The sequence below is a fragment of the Myripristis murdjan genome, chromosome 15 (assembly GCF_902150065.1).
Source record: "Myripristis murdjan chromosome 15, fMyrMur1.1, whole genome shotgun sequence".
Lineage (NCBI taxonomy): Eukaryota > Metazoa > Chordata > Actinopteri > Holocentriformes > Holocentridae > Myripristis > Myripristis murdjan.
The window spans coordinates 27,147,085-27,167,196 of NC_043994.1; the positions used below are offsets into that span (position 1 = coordinate 27,147,085).

Consider the following 20,112-nt stretch of genomic DNA (forward strand, 5'->3'; position numbering starts at 1 on the left):
TGCACCAAGTTTGCACTCGTCCAAGTCTTAAAGCGTCTGAATTTCTGCCCCGGCAACAGCGTTTCGAGTCGAGACGGATGACATGCCTTGAGTGCCGAGGGTGAACCAGACACAAACCGGGTCGCCTACTTGCGGCAGTCCTCTAGTCGATGGTTACTGCGGGACGCCCCGGTCCAAAACAACGCCGGAGAAAAGGGAGAAACCACAGCATTGCGCCTCAGACGCTCGCAGCCGCTAATCGATCATCTACAACGGGGAGGGGTTATTTGGCAAGTGCTGGAGGCTGTCATTAATAATACCACACCTCCACAGAAACAAGCATCATCGAAGGCGATTTTTGACCTGCACTTACTGTATCCACTCCTCCCCGTGGTGAAGGCATGTATTTACTGGCGGTGTGGAGAGACTACAGAGAGGAGGGGGGGTTAGGGGGGGTGCTGCCACAATTTTCGCTGCACGCCTCCGTCCTTATTGCAGTTTGAGTGACTCATGCGGCACACACCGTGTAGTCCATCGTCTCTTATGTGTTCTTACGTTCCTACGGTTTTGCTTTGATCGATGCATGCAAGGCAGGATTTGCTGTGAGTATAAAGAGAAGTTAGGATTTAGATCATGCAGCCTATAGTATCACTCTAACAGCTATTTATTGCATTTTGTGGTATTTATAGCCTCTGCCATATGGTTTCACTACATCTCTTCTGTCATATCCCTATGGGGCTGTACTGTGTATTTGGTCAGGATTCTTCTATAATGTATTAAAGAATTGCAACTGCATTTCGGGTAGTCAATCCTAAAGGGTCCCAATATGGAATGGTATCTTGAAAGGCTCATATGCACCTCATTAAAAATATGCTGGTTGCTGTATTTCTAAAATGAGTAGCCTACATAAAGACCTATCTCAGTTCCTCCTGTTGTTGTAACTTTCAGTCCACCCTCTTGCCTTCCTCTCTCTAATCACCTTGTTGCCAGTCAATCTCTACAGTTCTGCTTTGAACAGGTGACCCCCTTGTTTATCACAGATTAAACGCACCCTCTTTGCATCACTTCCATCAGATATAGGTCAAGGCTTTGAAGACATGCTCAGTCGTGCTGTAGGGTATGCCAGACCCCCTACTGCCGGCTTCTGGTGTTGATGTATGATGGCCTAGTTTGGAGGCAAAGTCTTCACTTTCAGAGAAACCAGAGTTTAATCGCCCTGGTGTGAAACATGGGCTGCTACAATCCTAATAGGGCCTGGTAAGCACCTTACCAGTTTAGTTGGCTTTACCAGCATGGTGTGGATCCTGTGCACTGCAGAAAAACCCCTCAACTTAACAAGTCATTTAGTGTATTGGACACAAGTGGGATTATCTCATCCCACTGGCAGATTTTTCACTTGGTTTAAGAGAAACAGGGTTTTAAGAGTGAATTTGAGACAAAATGACTTGCAGTGTGAGGGTCTTGGTTCATGTTCGAACCACACCAGATGCGACATTGCCATTCCTGCAATTGCATTACTGATGCAGTTGTGCTAGTTTACACTTGTTCTAGATCAATACCATTTGTATACATACTGATCCAGTTTAATTGCCCCGTCATTTGAAAATGGTCTTGTGTCATGTCCTGTTGATGATGTAAAGCTTGTTTGGGTGCCAGCTGAGTCTGGAGTGGTGGGGAATGAGATTGCTACTATACTGGCAGTGCCCTGTGGCTGTTGAGCAGTGATATAGAGGCCTCCTCGGCCAGCCAGGGCACAACAGCTATTAGATTTGTTGACTGCTCTGCGCTCTGGCATTTTGAGATAATAGGAAAATACTTTAACATTAGCTGCCAGACAATTAATGCGATCATACATACCCTGGCATATCCCCTCAATGACTTATTACATGAGAACAACACGGTCTATTTGATCCTTGTTGGCATGGTGCTGTAACCAACTGAGAGAAACATTCAGGAGGTGTTTCATCTTCATAAGGATTAGCTGCTAACATGTGGATATGCTGCACAGCTCACAGCCTTTGGGAAAAGCTGAATCATTTGCGGTGAGGTTGCACTTGGCAGCTTGACATTGGCATCTGGAGTCATCTGATAATATTGAGACGCTGCTATTTTGGCTGTCATATCACAGACACAAGCCTACCCTCTCTCTCAATCTCAATCCAGCAACATGACTCAGTAAAGAGGAAAAGAGAGAGTGGATATTTTTTTTTATTCTCCTGAATCAGAATGCCATCCATTTTCTTTGCCACATCCTCATAATAAAAGATTGTATCTAATAATAAAAGCTAGCATTTTCAAACAACAAATGACAGCAGCAAATAATGAATGCTCACATCAGATGATGACAAGTGCTGAAAATCGATGTAAAATAATGAAAAAATCAAATGTCAAATAATAAATTTTTGTGTCAAATAATGACAGGCCAATAATCAAGTAATAGATAGACTACACATGTATCAAATAATGAAAACTCAATTATCTGGAACGCACAGGCCAAATAATGAAAAGAGAACTATCAAATAATGAATATCCACATCAGATAATGAAAACCCCATCAAATGCTTGTTCCAAAACAGAGAATGCAGACCGGAAAGTGAGTTTTGAAAGCCAGACATCTTAGCACCTGGTGAAGTAATCGTTGAGTCATTAGTTTTGAACAACCCCCTGTTAACCCCCTGCAGATATATTATAGTCATTTTGTGCTTTGTGGCAGTAAAAATCATACTTATTGGCCCTTTAAATAAACAAATGCAATGTGCATCGCCACCCAACACTCACAAAGCCACACATAAACAGAAGCACGTGCACATGCAGATGCACATGCGCATGCAGATGCACATGCGCGCACATACACACACACACACATCTATTAACAGACAAAGAGTGCTGTGACCCATAATTGTGTTCCTGTGTGTATGCCAGGCTGGTTGACCTATGCCATCTGGACAGTATTGTTACAGCGCAGAGGCATGACAGCACTGGAAGGTCAAGCGTGTGGACAGTTGTCAGCCCTCGGGGGAACGGTGAATACTGGCAGATGTGCCCTGGCAAAGAACTTGGAGGTGTCAAAAGTTCCCAGAGTAGACAGTTCCAGTACGATGCTCTAAAACTGTAGTTCAGGGGCGTATCTCTGCAGGGAAACTCTTCGGAGAATTTGCGGGTCAGCAGGGCTTCGGGATGTTGAGGAATGGTTGAAGTTTACTGAAGCGTTCCTTTTAAATGAGGAAGAGCGATATGTGGAACTGTCTGGAATCATATTTAATAGTGTACTACTACATTTTTATGCAGGGATATGCAAATATCTAACCTCCAGCAATACTATCCCTTCACATATATTTTATTTTGCTTCCAGTCGAGAAGTTGGAGGTTAGAAAAGTGGGCTGGTGGCTTGATGATCACTAGTTTGCATCCTAAGGGCAGTTGGGAAAAAGATGATGGGAAAAGTGAATACAGTAATGCTTTACAACTCCTCAGTAACTATAGCATGGCGCTTCACCCCTAATCAATTCAATCAAATCAATTTTAACATACATCCATGATCTTACAGTATGACTCCTCAAGGCCCCTCAGATCATCTGGTTCTGGTCTGTTCTGGTCCTAGAGTCGGAACCAACCACAACATGGTGAAGCAGCGTTTAGTTATAATGACATGTATAACTGGAATAAACCTCCACATGATCACACATCTGCCCAACCCAATTTTTGAATCCAGAATAAATGCTCTTATATTCTCCATTTCCCTTGCTTAATAATTAGTTTTTATTCGTTTCGATTCACTTTTTACCTTTATGCTTCTGTTTGTTGTTTTTATCCTAAGAATTCTTTTTATATGTTTTTATTAATTTATTTACCTTTACAGGCAAAGTATCCACATTCCCAGGTGTGATCATGTAAGTAAGTTCAACTTTATTTTTCCCCCAAGGGCAGTTGGTTTTGCAGCATAAAGTGCAACATAAAAACAAACATGAGATCACATTAGTAAGAGTAACGCACACTCAGCGGCACCGCATCAACGAACAAGTGTAATCATCAGAACAGCAATAAGAAAAATACAATGATGACTATCCTCACACTCAAAAACTTGCTACAAGCCAACTATACTCGCCTTGTAACTCTTCCAATTTCATTTAGCGTGACAAGCTTTCTGCGGGTAGACCTACAGTAATATCTTGGGTATTACATAATCAAACACTGGCAAAAGAAATTAAATGGAAACAGGCTTGATTATTGTAGTTATTCTACATCTATGTCTGGGGAGTAAGCCCTCAGTGTTAAAATTGCATAATTATTTTTCACCACTAACAAGTCTTGTATAATCACAGCAAATGTGTCATAGAGCAAATTCATCAGTGTATCAGCAGTGGCGATATTACAATGTAATGATTTGTCGAGGGTGATGAGAAGCACATTTCTTTGTTGCGGTGCTGAATGCATTACGGTTCTGATGTTTCGCTACTGAACTACGTTTGTATGTGTGCACACCACATAGACATTATTTTGTGTGGGGTGTATGTGTGTAGATGAAGGGCTACTCAGGCATAAAAGCCAGGGGAATAAGTTGCATATTCATCAGGCCTTGCAGACAAAACAATGTACGGACATAATCTCTTCAGCAAGAGCCGGCTGAATAGCTGCAGTAAGACCTGATATGTTACAGTGGGGAAAACATGTTGGTTTATGGACTTACCCCATGGACCTGCAACATATTAATGGACTTGCATCACAGGAAGAGAGTGAGTGAGAGAGAGAGAGTATCCATGCATGAATTTGCATTTGGTTGGGGGCTGGAGTTCAGCTGGGCCCCCCATTTTTCACTTCCATCTCAACACTTAATTACTTCAGCTAACTAATCTTTCACTTAATAAAAATCTATTAAATAGGCCTGTCTGGGTATAAGCAGGAGGTAATTTAGAGAGCCTGGAGTAATGTCCCAGTGTTTCTGCTACACTTGGCCGAGACAATATTTTGTGCCCCAGCAGCACAGCCGTGCATTAAAATAGATGCCTTACCTTGACTCATGCCTATACTTGAACCATTTACATAGGCATTTTCCTGCCCACTGCAGCAGTTTGAGAGACTCTCCTTCAACTTGTGCAAGCTCCCCTGTCTGCAAAGTTTCCTCACAGCAGTCTCCATGGGCAAGGCTCCGAATCTTGACCAGCTTTGGGGGAGCAGTACTTTGGCTGACCTTGATCTCTGACCTTCTGTGAAGAGGGGGCGTTGTTACTGAGAAAAAAAGGATCATATTGTTGTGTAATTTTCTTCTTATCATCTTTTTTTATCTCCAAAGTCCCTGAAATGTATTGAAAACTTTCACAAATGTATGGTTACCCATCTGTATACAAGGTCGTTTCCAAAAAAGGTTTTCCTCGGACTGCTGCAACAAGCATCTTGAGGGTATTGACTGATGTTGCTCTGAAAGGTTATTGTTAAAATATTGTACCCCAAATGCGATTCACCAGCATGGACGGGTTCTCCTTCTGACTCTCTGTAGAAGTAAAAGCTTCTGCCAACCACAAATTGGATCCCAGCCCATCTATTACCCTGCCTGTTGACCTCTCTTCAAACTCACTGCTGCAGACGAAGCGTATGAGTGACCACAGATGCTGTAAATAAAAGTATTCAATGACATTCAGTGTCATCCTTCAGCATGTCAGGTAACTCTGTTTGACCACTAGATGGCAGCCCTGTAAAGAGAGCAGAACAGAGCAGGAGCCTGAGTCTGCAGGCGGCACTGATAACCAAATGTTTAAATCTGTTTGATTTCTGTTGTCAATTGAAGCCACTATGTTACATCATGCATTAGCATCACTGTCTGTTCTTATATTGTTGAATTGGAGTACCTGTTTCTGTGCCTGCCTCTGACTCACAACATTCGTGTCAGCAAGGATTAGATTTCTGTCACAGTGAGAGGAACCCTAAGCAGATCTGTGAACATTACTCCATTTTAGGATTCACATTTACACATTGGCCACATGCTTGCAGACTTGGAGAATGCAGCAATTGTGAACATGACAGTTTCCAATCTGTGCATGAAAGTCTAAAAAATCCAGAGAGAAAAAAGGATCTAATCTGTTGTGCTGAGAGCTGATCCATTGGATGTCGGTGAATAGGAGACTGACTTTATGGCACACACAATTAATGGCATGAATTCTGAGCTCAAGAATGTGCACTATTAAACAAATCATTGTACCTTAGACACTTAAGCTTGAATAGACATCTACCTGGCTACCCTCTGAGGCATATTACTGTTTCTTAAGGAGGCATTTTGCTCATAACTTACCTCAATAACATTTTCTTCTTTTCTAATCTTGCCATTGAAGATGCCGTATTTTTACAACAGTATCCTTCACGTAGAATTCAGATCTCTTTGAGAAAACATATCAATAAAACACCACCATCCTTGACTTTAATTGAAGCCTCCCTGTTCAGTGCTGCTGCAGAAAAAGAAGCATAGAGTTATTTTTTTACCGGGCCCAGTGCCAGTAATAAAAGTTACAGTGTTGCACTGCCTTTTTTATTACCTACCAGAGAAATTAATCACTGTTACCTTTTCGAACTTGGCCAAATTATTCTTTTTGCAGCTGTTCATGGGAGGGTGGGCCTCACATATCTGCCTATGGTGAGAGTGGACACCAGTCTCTGGCAACTGTGTGAGATTTAACACAACCATAACAAACAACTACTGTTGCATAATCTCCTGGGCTACTCTTCCCTCTCCATCCTCTCCACCCCTCCGCCCCCACCACCCCCATACCCGCTGCTCCCTGGTCCTCTGCCCACCATGCTGTCCCCAGCTGTCCTATTGCCTCTCCATTGAAGGAAAAAAGGAGAGGGGGGAGGTAGAGAGTCAGGGAGGGAGGTTGGGAGCTGGCCTCGTCTCTGCCTGCCTGCCTGCCTGGCTGGCTGGCTGTCATCCCCAAGCCCTACAGTTACAGCCTGCGGTAGCAGCCTCTTAGCCCCTCATAATCCACTGGATTGTTGCATTATAACCATCACATGATTCTTTGCTCCCTTCCAGTTGTACCATGTGTTGCGTCACCACGGAGGAAGCTATAAATAACAAAGACAGGCTAAGGGGGAGGGAGGGGATACATGGGGGAGGACTGTCAAACAGATAGCACGAGGGAGATTGGCAGCTATTGGCTCCCCTCTGCATCCTCCTCACACTGAGCACACAGCCTTGAGTTAGACAGCGGAGCAATATTCACGCGTACCTGACTCAGTCTTTGGCACGCATCACAATATTCACAAAGGATTTAATACATAAAGAAACTCAGCAGCACAGCAGGGGCCAACGGCTGTGACAGGGAAACAAGTTTAAGGGAATATTCAGGCTTGCCATTCACTGAAACGTCAGCCTCTTCTTCCAGAATGATAAGCCACCTTGCATTGTCATATCATAGACAGAAATTGAGGTGCGGTTAGAGGGGTGTGCCGACAGTAAGCCACTGTGAAGTAGCAGAATGGGGTTGAGCCTGGTAAAATAGGTTGGGTTTTTTGCTCATTGCTTTTGTGCGCTCAGAGGGAATGTAACTCTTCAGAGGTCTTCTTGGGGGAAGCAGAGAGGCAGAGATTCGGCTGCAAGGCAACCTCTGCAAAGTGAGACATATTCTGGGGCAAAACACAACAATGACAACCAAATAAACCAATAAAGCTGTTTTTGTTTTCCCATGTCTGAGGCTCCTGTGTACTGCATTAGGATACATCCCCTCCTTTGCCCGCAAGGCAAACAACTACACTACTACTCTATGGAAGGGAAAGCATCTCGTTTCTTCCAAGTCAAAGGAAAGCACGAGAGTATAATGTGGGATGACAGAGCAACATGCTTCCAGGGCATACACATCATTGTCAATTACAGTGTCACTCTGACCTTATCGTTTTCATATCATCACTATCACTAACACCAAGAATACAATTAGTATGGATGCACACTAACTCCGCGTATACAGGAGCCTCAGACAAACACACACACTCAAACAATCCAGTGCATTTGTGGGGATATTCTTAGATGCATGCATGGATGTACTCACACACTCATGCACACACACACACATCCCAAAAGACGTGCAGTATATCCCAGAAGCTAAGTGATGATGTCTATATGTGACAACATTCTTTGTATTCTTGCTTCACAACCCAACAGGTACGAGCATTTCCCCCACCCTTTTCTGTCTTCTCTGAGCTATTCTTCGTCTTTGATCTTGCTGCCTTACTCTCTCTCTCTTTGTTTTTTTCCCACTCAGGCCTCAAACTCCATCCATCTCCATCCTTTCCCTCTCGCTCTCCTTTTCCATTCATTCTGCGAGCCTGGCTCACTCCCCTCGGCCCGTCTGAGTCGTGAGCATGTCATTTAAGTCAAGGACGGCATTAGCATGGCGATCACAGTCTTTTATCAGAAGTCGCGTCATCTGCCAAGGCTGGCTGGAGGAGCAGGGTTTGTTATCGGAAAGGAGAAAAACCTCTGAACATGCAAAGAGTAAAAAAGAGAGACAGAGAGAGAGGGAGAGAGAAAGAAAGAAAGAGAGAGAGAGCCAAATGCATACAGACAGAATAACATGGTCTATAAGATATCTAAAATCCGAGACGATTTATGATTACGTAAGACAATGCACGCATGTGTCTAAATTAAACAAAACTATAATCCCTTTATGTGCCATATGTTGTCAGATTAATGTATACACTTGAAAGGAAACCACTGTCAGCGAGAAGACAAATACGTTTTCCACAAGTGTCAAGAGATGTGCCAACAAAGAGACTCAAAAATTATGCCCCCACTGATATGTACAGTACGCTGCAGCTGCCTTCTACATCATTACATGAAACCCTTGGTGAAATCAGAATGTATGTGTTTCTGCCTGTTAGTCCAGATCTGGGTACTCGGTCTGAACAAAAGCAACATACATGCGGGACTGTGTTTGTTTGTTTTCATGAATTAGAATAGGTGAGTACAGCACACATTCATTTTAATTAATAGACATGAACAATGTAAAGTGGATGGCCCCCCCCCCCTCCCTTCCTCACTCGCTCTCTCTTTCTCTGTCTCTGGTTCACTTTGCCTAACAAATCTATTTATTACAACAGGAAATTAAAACACAGCTAATTGTATCGTAAACACACATCTGTGTTACTAAACCCAGATTCATTTTTAATGAAACAGATGCCGTCCTGGGCCAATTTCTCCCTTCGGCAACTGTCGGGCCACCTTACGCGGCCTTTATTCCTCATGTGCATGTGGCGAAATGTCCTCTGCTACACTGAACTGACTCTCCACTGCAAGCGGAAGATGGCAGTGCTCGCTCCAGGAACTAATCCACTGGCTCAGAGACAAACCATGTAATTAAAGCCATTACGCCCTTATACTCTTAGCTACGTAATCACCATTGCAGCTCGTTTGGCACCGTCCCACATGGGCACACAAAGCAACCGGCACTCCAAACAGCACTCTATTCTCCGGATGTGTTTGAAAAGACACCCCGGTTAGACACCCATGACTCACCTTTTGCGGATGACCCTGCAGTATTCGTGCTGCGTTTGGCTTCTTGGTACCAGACAGAAAGGGAGAGATGGGCTCTGACATTTCACATGGCTCTCAGTCAGACGAATAATCTGATGGTAAAGGGGGGCTGGGGGGAGTTGGGGCGGGGGGGGGGGGGGGGGGGGGGGGGGGGTTGCTGTGTGGCCTTGGAAAAAAAAAAAAAAAAAAAAAAATTCCAGCTGCATATTAAATGTGCTCAGGCGTTTCATGGCCTGTCAACCCTGAGCGTGATTTGTGATGCACAGAAGACACACTGTCTCATTTCCTTGGACATGCATGCACACATGGACGCGCGTGCACGTGTGAGTGTGCACGCACGCAGACATGTCTGTGTGCATGGTCCAATCATATGCAGTGATACACATATACACACACACTCACAGAAACACACACACACACACAGTGGCAGTCAAGCCTACTATCATTTGAATTCCTCCCCTGTGGTGACTCCTTAAGACATCTCAATCTCCATCACTGCTGTCAGAAGAAATAAACAGAGTATGGCAAGAGTGCAGAGACACAACACAGGCATTCCTTCTCTCTTTCTCTCACTCATATTTACCAACATATGTACTTAATCTGCTACCACTAGGTCTCCTCATGCACACACGCAGACGCACAAACACAAGCAAAAGATGTCCTCTTTCATTGCATGGTGAAAAAATACATTTATTGGAATCTGTGCCGATGTAGAAAAAACGTGAAAACTGGCTTTGGGTTTTGTCACAGTACCACAGGTGAATATTCCAGCAGCTGTCTGGTGAGACAAAGCTAAGTCAGCAAGCTCATTTGGGCAGTACATCTGCTACTGATGACAACAGAGATGGTGACCTACGGTGGCCTACGATACCAAATACATCGTCTCACAGACACTGCAAGCTCAGGTTGCTCCTATGACACACCACCAGCAACAACACATGTTGTACAGCGATTAACCGAGACCAAAGTTAGGGTGGCTTTAGCAGGAGATGCTAACTGTTTTGTTGTAACTCGTGATACTGTTACAAATCCCTCTCCAATCATTATAATGCCAGGGCCACTGTCTGTCAGCATCCAAGGTTGCTCAAAGGAGCTCATACAGAATGATCAATAGTAGGCAAATGTTTTATTCCTCATAAGCGGGACCCATAATATCAAGTTTCTTCCCAGACCGTGGAAATAACTTCCAGCGGCCCTGTACAAAGCTATGAGGTTCATGCATCATCTTTGATGTTTACCAGGGGCTTGTTTCACTATTCAAAGCCTGCCGTCCCAAAAAAGGAAATGTCACCTTAATGTTTCTATTTTCTCTCTGCAGAAGTCACTTTTTTAATTCAAATATTTCTGTCTGAACAAACATTCCCATAATAAACATACTGTAAGTGACACATAATGCTATTCTGGCACGCCAAACCTCATTATGGGTAGTGCATTTCTATTTCTGATATGACAGGATAAGTCTCACAACACATGGCGAGTCTGCATACTTTATGAAAGATCTCAGAAGTCAAAAGTCAACTAAAATTGCAACAGAGAATGCTTTTGAAAACAAAGAACATTTCTAAACTCAGATACTGAGCATTAACATTGAGAGGTCAGTTTTTTTTTTTTCCCATACAACTTTCTTTACATATAGATTTATTTTATTCTTAAATATCTTAAATCTCATATAAAATAATTCATCAGAAACCAATTCTATATACACAGACAAGAGTGCACAAGATGGATAAATAGATGGTGTGCATGCCAAGGTGGTTTCGCTAGAGCGGGGTTTGCTGAGAGATTATACACACTGAATGGATGTATGTATTTTATACCTGCTTTTCTGGGAAGTGAAGTATGACTTGTTGGTTCTTGAGCGTCATACTCAGTATCACCACACATAAAACAAAAAGGCTCTTGGAAATCGATACGGAGCTCTTTTACCTCCTGTTTTGAGTGGCAATGCTTCAAAGTGAATGTGACCTTCATGGCAACAACAGACCGATCCATACTTCAACACTGGCCTCTCTTGACACATGTTGTCTTCTGAAGTAGCCACAATAACATTATGATCTTCTGGCACTGGTTTCTTGGGTAAGCCGAGCCCTAAACTCAAGTCTTTTTTTTTTTTTAAATGGAGATTGTGGAAATAGTTTTAGTAAAAGAACGAGGCTTAATCCAAGATTGTGAAACCAGCCCAAAATAAGCGCTAAAAAAATTAGACATGGCAGGCTGCAGCAGTCTAGTTGGGTCCAGAGACAAGTAAAGTGTTCATGAATTGGCATTGATTTACACTGTAAAAACATAGCACATAGTAGCTACATACAACAAGGCATGCATTCTGTGGGGCTCTTATAAAAAAAAAAAAAAAAGAAAGAAAAAAAATGATTGCAATTGCAATGATTTCCACCATGTGTCATTTTGTAACTCTTTACCCATAGTCAATTAGGTTTACTTCAATTATTATTTTTTAATATTAATGTTGAGAGGGTGAAAGATAGGACACTGGTTGGGCAAGTTCCCCACAGTGTGACCTATTTTTTTTTTTTCCTTCAACTGTTGAGTGTGTGGTTTTGCAAATCTAACTTTCTCACGCAGGAGTGGTTGACATTTTTTTTTTATCAAATATTGATTTTATAATGTCTAATGGCATGTAGGAGCTGAGCTGAACAGCACACTAGTTTGGAGATAAACTCGCTGCAGATACCTGGCTCTATGTGGCACAGTGTTAATAAAACCTCATGGAACACAATGATATGAACTCTCATGGTATACAATGACACCAACTCTCTATTCACAATGGCCACACTGTTGTTGTTGTTGTTGTTGTTGTTGTTGCTGTTGCTGCTGTTATTTACTTTTCTCCAAAAAAGAAACACACCAGTGAAGACATCATACGGACAGCACGATCAATATCAACCTGGAAGAGGATACTTAGTTTCACTTCTCTTGTTCTGTTGCTTTTAATTTTCACAACTTAACTGGCGTCCACATATCTCTGGCAAGCGACAGTATCTTTGTATACTTAGAAAATCTCTAGTTGATATTCACAGTTGATAGTAAGGTTGCTTGTTTGAATGGCAAAAAATACCCATGGAGTCTAAAATTGCTGGTTTAGTTGTCTAAAACATGGATGCCAAGAGTTCCTTTAAGTACTGGAGGTACACTGTCAGAGACTATTTGATGGATTCAGATTTGTAAAAAAAATCTTGCAGCGTGTTGCCTTAGAGCACTAACACACATATTCATACACACAACCATTCATTTTCTTGTATATATATATAGAGAGAGAGATCTGTAGTATTATGGAGCAGTAGAAATACCTTCAGTTATATCTCATGGTCTGATGTGACACACATTTCACGAATTCTTCTTGATGGAAGAGATTCTGTTCTGTGTCTGGATGCCCTTCGGGGAGCATCCCATTTTCTGTACAGTGACACAGCACATACATAAAAACATGAGAACATTGAAATAAAAAAATCCCACGCTGATTGTGATGTGTAAAATGTTATTCAATTGATTTTTTTAATCCTAGAAAGGGAGGCGAGGGTTTATTTCTGGCGGGATGAGGCAGGGCTACTGCCCATCATCCCAGTCTGTCTTCCCAGACTACACAGTAGTTTCATTTCTCCAGGGTCCAGTGCGTATATTCCCTGTGCTGTCTGAGGTATACAGGAGTCCTTCATGCAGGCCCCCCTTTAGAATCCCATTCTGATTGGGCGGGTTCTGGGGGTAGGATTGTCTGCGCGGGGCATGCATCTCCAGATGGTGATGTGGTGCCATCAGGTCCTCCTCAGCCATTTTGCCGCAGCCACACAAGAAGGTGCCCGTGTCACCTGCCTCTGCCTGGCACAGAGTGGGGAAAAGGTCTGCCTTGGCGCAGCAGATATGCCTGTGGCAGGGATTATGGCACGCCAGGGCCTCATGTGTAGTGGCTGCTGCAGCGTGGCATGTATGATGCCCATCGTGGTGGCCTTCGTGGGCCAAGTGTGGGCAGATGTGGGTGTGACGCTCATGTGTGCTGTGGGGGCTGTCAGTGTGTGAGCTGTGCACACTACCTCCATCCACACTGGAGGGGATGTGATAGGCATACTCCCTCTCACTCCCCGCTCCTCCAGCAGCAGCCCCGCCCCGGCGGCTGAACTGACGACCTTTAGTCCTGGTGCTGCCCTTCAGGCAGGGGTGCAAGTGGATTCCTGGCCGGTAACCCTCTGGGTCAGCATGCAGCAACACATGCGCTGATGCAGGCTCCTCCTCCATCAGCTGCTGGCTATGCAGGGCGGCACAACATGGCGTCACTGGTGCCAGACATGTAACGTGATTTTGCGCAGATGGAAGGGTGGCGTGCTTACAGTGACCTAAGGTGCCGTGACTGCAGCCCATCAGGGCTTTACCCGGGCACGGTGAGTCATGGTGGCAGTGGCTGTGACCGTGGCCATGCCCAGGAGTGTCTCCGTTTACGTTGACCTTAGGCTGCGCCTGCCCTGGCCCTTGGGCGCCAGAGCAGGCGTTAGCACGTCGTCCGGGACAACAGGAGCACCAGCAGTGCCAGACATCGTCACGCTTGGCGCAGTGGTGGATGAGGATGAAGAGGCCGAGGGTGACGCAGAAGGCACCGTACAAGCAGCTGAAGATCATGTCTAGAAAGTGGCCCTGCGACACGGCCAGTGCACCAAAGGTCCAGGTGGCCAGGAAGAGAAAAAGGGTGAAGGCCGCCGTGCGCAACTGGGCCTTGAAGGAATGCTCATTGGCCAGCAGCGCAGGGTTGATGGGGACGCCTGGACAGCCAGCAGGACAGTGACTTCCACTGGGTTGAGGTGCCAGGGCCCCAGGCTCGGCTCCCTGGTGACAATGGGTTGGCACGTCGACGGAGGCCAGCCTCTGCTGCTCCTCAGTTAGCTGCTTGAGCTCATACTTCTTCTCAGGGTGGCGGCGCAGCTGGATGAAGGTACAGAGGAAGTAGATGCACGTAACCAAGACAATGAAGGCCACGGGGCCGAAGAAGGCTCCCAGACTGGGTTCCCATGCCATCCAGCAGCTGCAACACACACACACACACACACACACACAGACAGACACAAAACAAAGCAAACATCATCAACACAACTGTGTGATATCTCAGTGCTGTTTACTTAACAGAGAAAAACACACCCAAATACACAACCACCATAAGGTTCATCAAGTCTAATCCACCTGAGGAACAGATAAGAAAGGGGATGAGGGAGGTGAGTGTGTGTGTGTGCTTGTGGGTGTGTGTTTGTATGTGTGCCTGCAACTCTGAATCAGAAAATTTTAAAAAAAAAAGTTGTAATTTTTTAAAATAATTAACAGCACCTAATAAAGAAAACTCTTTTAGAGGCAATATATGAAATGGTGCAAAGTAGAAACTGAGAGTGTAGTTTGACCTTGAGAGTAGAGGTAAATCTAGGACTTACTATGGCGCTTGCTCCCCGCTGCCATAGTTGTCTATATTGACAGCTGCTGTGACCCCGCAGATGATGAGGGGCACTCCACCACTGACTAGATAAAACCTGCGAGGTGAAGAGAGACAGAAGCAGAGAGAGAGACACACACACACAAACACAGAAAGAGAGAAAATAAGAGTATGAAATTGTCGCATATAAAGGGCATTTACAAGTTCTATATCTTCTGTTTATATGAGTACCACATCAATAGCAGAATGTGAGAAAGGGTATTTGACACACAAGAAAAAGAAAATGACAAAAAAAAAAAAAGGCATATAGAAAAACTGACAGATTTTATTATATCCTAATACAGAGGGAGTGCGGCTCCTGGCTGCCTCTGCAAATATCTCGGCAGCTTCTCAACTGGAGGAAGAGACACAGAGGAACAGGCAAACATACAGTATTTTTTAAAGACTTGTATGTAGAGAAACCTCAGTATGGAGTCACTCCTTTTCACTCTTTCATCAAATACGACCTGAGCAATCTTAACAACTTTGTGTCTTTGATGGTGTATAAGAAACAACGTTGGAGGCGATTATATTTGTTATAATTATGTAGTAAGTTGAATCAGGGAGACTACCTGCCCTGTTTCATGGGGTCACTCATTTATCTTCCTTCGACCACACTAGCCTATCAGAAACTGCCCCATTGCTCTTGCTATGCGAGAGCAATGGGGTCCCATATGTTTTTTTCCCAAGGGTTCATTCATATTTTCAATCCCTTCTAATGCACTTCTTCTAGGGTCACTTTCACGCCCACCTCTCAGATCATCTGCATGTCAGTGTCTGTCATCCAGAGAGCCAATAAGAATCTCTGCTTTCGTGCTCACATAGTTGTCTCTCTGTATATAACTCATTCAGTTTTTGCTTGTGTTGTTATTTCAGGTCCGGTTCATTCATGCATCTCTCTGCCCCTCCATCACCACAAATATAAAAGCTGAGGGTTGCAAAGGGGGGGCCGTCTGAAGCACTGCTCTCTCAAGGGAATCATCCTTATTCCCCTGCCATCCTGAAGTTTGCCCCAATATCTCTTCATGACCAATAAATGTTTCATTTCATTTGGCAAAGTCTCGTTTTGTTCACTCAAATCAGCCTCTCCTGTTTGAAGTATAGTTAAATGAAAAGTGATTCCACTGTCTGTAACTTTACCTAAGTATGATGAATCTGTCTGTGCCTTTTGTATCTGTGTACCTTTCCTTTCCAGTCTAAACTGCAGGAACTGGACCACAACATGTCAACATTCATCTCCTTATATCCATAAAACCTTGTTTGTGTTTGTGTTTGGGGTCATTTCCTAAAGTTGTTTCAGATTCTCTCACTCCAAACAAACCACATCACTTTCCTTTTGGGAGAGGAACAAAATCCATCTCGGTGTGGTTTTGGATTGCATTGTCCCCCTTCTGCCAAAGCAAACTGAAGGAGTAAACACTCCAACTGCTCCAGACATGCTTGGTGTGAACGCACCCTAAGAAGCGACCACAGAAACAAAGCCAATCCCTGGCAGCTCGCTCTGCATTGTCCTTGTCCTCCCTCTCTCTTTTCGTTCTGTCCCCTGTCATCCGCTTTCCGTCTATACTCTATTTCCTCTTCCTTCCTGCTCAATCTTAACCTCTGTCCGTGCTCTAACCTTTCCACCGCTCCATCTTCCTCTGTCTTTATCCTCCCTTCCCTCCTTTCTCTCTCTCTCTCTCTCTCTCTCTCTCTCTCTCTTTCTCTCGCCCAATCTCTCCTGTCACACAGCACCCATCCCCAAAATTCAATTACAATCAAGATGTTTGTCTGGCTGGGTCGGTGGGAGGGTGGGTGTTGAGGGGGGGGACATTACCGGCCTGTCACTGTCTCTGAGTGGAGCGGTTCCCCCAGGGGACCCTTTTCCAACAAAAAGCCATTTACACACCCGTCAGCCAGATAAGCATAAATGAGAAGAACTAGTGGATGTTATAGCACCCTGCGCTTTATGACCCTCATTCCCCTTTATCTCCTGTAGAAAACCCTGCTTGCCTTTCCTGCAGGTCAGTACACAGTGCACACACACACACACACACACACACACACACACACACACACACACACACACACACACACACACACACAGATGCATATGCAGAAAATGTACAGCATGCAAGTATGCTTGTACATTTAAATGCACATTCCTTGCATGTGCACTTGCTGTGGTATGCACATACACATGCAGTCATGCACACTTAGGGGTGCACAAATACCCATGCACACACTCACACTGACCCACACACACACTCAGCTGCCATGCTTTACCATGCTTTTCTTTGTCGGGCACTCTATTAAAGGCCTTCCATCTCAACAAAATGGCAGTGTATGCAGAGTTGGGCTTTTGAGTTAGCCTAGGAACAGCAATCATGATATAAATAGACCCTGAAGTGCCTTTTAGCCGGTAGCTACATTGTGACTCCCCTCCACTCCTATTCTTGCTCCTCTGCTTATGCACTGTCCTCTGTTTTGTGTCTATGCACTGTCCTTTCTCTGGACCTGGCCCAGGATATACATAGCAGCACCAGGGACGATTGATGGTCATACAGCTCCAGCACAGGGCAGGGGCTTATGAGCAAAGCTGCACTATGCAGCAATAATGTATGCATGTACTTAACCAAACTAAAATCCTGGATGTTTTCCTGCCTTTTAAAAGGACAGAATGAGCTTATTTTAAAACTGCAACACATAAAAGGTGAGTAGGTCCCCTATATCACTTTCATGGTCATCCGTGCAGTGGAGAGCATGGTGCTATCTTCAGGTCCATTTTGTGATTTTAGAGTGATTTTTCTCTTCACTAGAGCATTTTCACTTTTTCATGCACATATCTCAACAGCGATTCATGCATTGTCAGCCACTAATACCGGACACTCTAGCGGGCAGTCAGCACTAAATTCTTGCCTTTTGAAAGCCTCGTCTCAAAATAACTCGTCACACATTGACAAACTGGGAAAAATAGATCCATATAATAGTATTTCATTCTTTGCCCCGGGTCTCACTTGTTAAGAGGTACATTTGCCTGCTTACAGTTATCAATATTGACAGCTGGGTGAGAAATATTGGTGGTGGCATGCTGTGATAGTTGACTTGACTGCCCCAGAATGTCTGCGAAGGTGCACTCACAAGGGAAAATGTTCTATTAAAGTGAAGTATTGCTTAAAAGGAGTGGCTGACATCCACCACACAGGATGACAGTGAGTTAATAGCATGAATAGGGACATTTAAAGTGTGTGGTTGTGCGCGGTGCTGCATATTTCTGGACAAAGGTCAATGGGATGGTCTGCTGGACCAAATGACAGACCAATGTGCCATCATCAGATTTTGTGCTCCGTTTCCAGGCTGAGGACAGGCGCAGAGGGATGGGAAAAGGGAGGAGTGAAAGAATAGGTGGTGAGGTGGGAGGATGGGGTGGGGCTGCTCCGAGGAGAAATTGATTTGTCTCCAGCCGCTAAGTCTCATTGCATGAGCCTGTCTGACGGGGAGCATTACAGTCAATCACTGTGGATCAACTCGACTGCCGCGCCACACGATCCCCCCCGCCTGCCCCCAGACGAATTATCTCATTCCCGAGCAGCGCATGATGGGAGAGTCTCCAGAACATTCTATATTAAAACCCCCAATCACGCAGGTGTCTAAGGATTTGCCTGCGAGGAGAGTGCTTCTTATGCATTTGAGGGGGTCCTTATCCTGTGGGGCCCTTATCCTCAATGACTTTCACTGACTCTTGCAAAGGTGCAGAAATACTACAATGCAGGATTCAGGAGAAATACGCTCTCACAGTCCACCTGCGTACTGTTCATTTGTGGATTTTTTATCGATATGAATTGCAGGTCATACAAGTGATGAATGACATTTTTACACGTCTCTGTCAATAGGGCAGCAAGTCAAAATATTACTGAAATTGCAATATGGCTAAGTGCAATATCCAAATTGAAAGAGTATTTTTTCATAAAGATAGAATGTGTAACAAAATATCGTTATAAATGAAGTACTGCGGTGCTACAGAGGATGTCCTGGCTGACAGATCGTTTTCTCCAGACATAAGAATCCATGTTTGTTTGATCGAGCGCCCTTCAAAAACCATATCAACTTCAATTTTTTCGGTGCAAATTAAAATGATAATTCAAATATGACCATTCCCACTAAAACTGTGACTCCTACCATAATCGCAATATCTTTCAGAATAATTTCAACATGATTTCTTTTTACCACCTTGTTCATCGTTCAATGTTCATCTTGTTCAATGATCATCTTTTAGGCAAATGATCAAAGTCTACCATTAGCATTCACATCCAATGCAGCCCAACTTATTTAAATCATTTTCTTGAGTCGGGTCAGCGTGACATGATCTCCTGCACCTTGTTAGATAGGCGATAATTTTACAAGGTAATGAAAATTCAGTAAAGAAATAAAACTACTTTTGAGTTTTAGATTGAACACACGATTAAATGACAAGTCAAGAAAGGCATGTGTTGCAGTGCACCTTCTGTCAGCCTCCATATCTCTGCTCTCAAACCTCCCCCTAACAGGATTTCTGGTCGGAGCTTCTGGGGTTCAGCTTTACAGCACAGATGCAATGTGCAGAAGAGCTCACACAGCACCTTCCACCGCAAAGGAAGAGTACCGTATGTGTCCAAAAGCTGATCCTCTTAAACATGTCAAACGCCGTGAGTAAGCAGAAAAGGAATGAAATAGAGAAAAAAAAAAAAAAAAAAAACAAGCAAAAATTCAATCTGATGAGTGTGCCTCAGCGAAAAGGAATTAAATGCGCCAAAAGGCTACATAGATTCAGGTTGGTGATGAAGTTTCTGAACCTAACAGCTCAGTGGCCTCCTGGGTGAATGAGGTAATTAGTTACAGCCTTGGGGTAGTGCCGTGGTAGCGGCTTGTTTAAAGTTCTGCGTCTCTTCTTTTTCCTTCCCGTTCAGGTGAGCTGACTCGGTTCCTCCGTTCTCCTCACCTTGTAGGGGAACAGGAAGCCTCGAACACAACAGGAAACCGAGCCAAAACATTTACTCCTCAGTTCAGCTATTCCAGACAGTTTCCTCTACCAAATGCTTGCAAGAATGTGTGTATGCCTTTGGGGAAATGAGATGCCAGTGCTGAAATGTAGGCATTTTCAGTTTTTAGTTTTTGGGATTTTTTTTTGAAACCGAAATAT

General features: G+C 44.1%; 1 protein-coding gene across 1 annotated transcript in view; it reads right to left on the reverse strand.

The window, feature by feature from the left end:
* Positions 1-10,204: 10,204 nt before the first annotated feature.
* Positions 10,205-20,112, reverse strand: part of adgra1b (adhesion G protein-coupled receptor A1b) — a 145,261-nt gene continuing 135,353 nt past the window's right edge. The window contains exons 18-19 of the mRNA XM_030070995.1: positions 14,917-15,012; positions 10,205-14,519 (exon numbers count right to left, since the gene is read on the reverse strand). Coding sequence (XP_029926855.1) covers positions 13,091-14,519; positions 14,917-15,012 — 1,525 coding nt within the window. The 3' untranslated portion in view covers positions 10,205-13,090. The remainder of the gene's footprint in view (positions 14,520-14,916; positions 15,013-20,112) is intronic.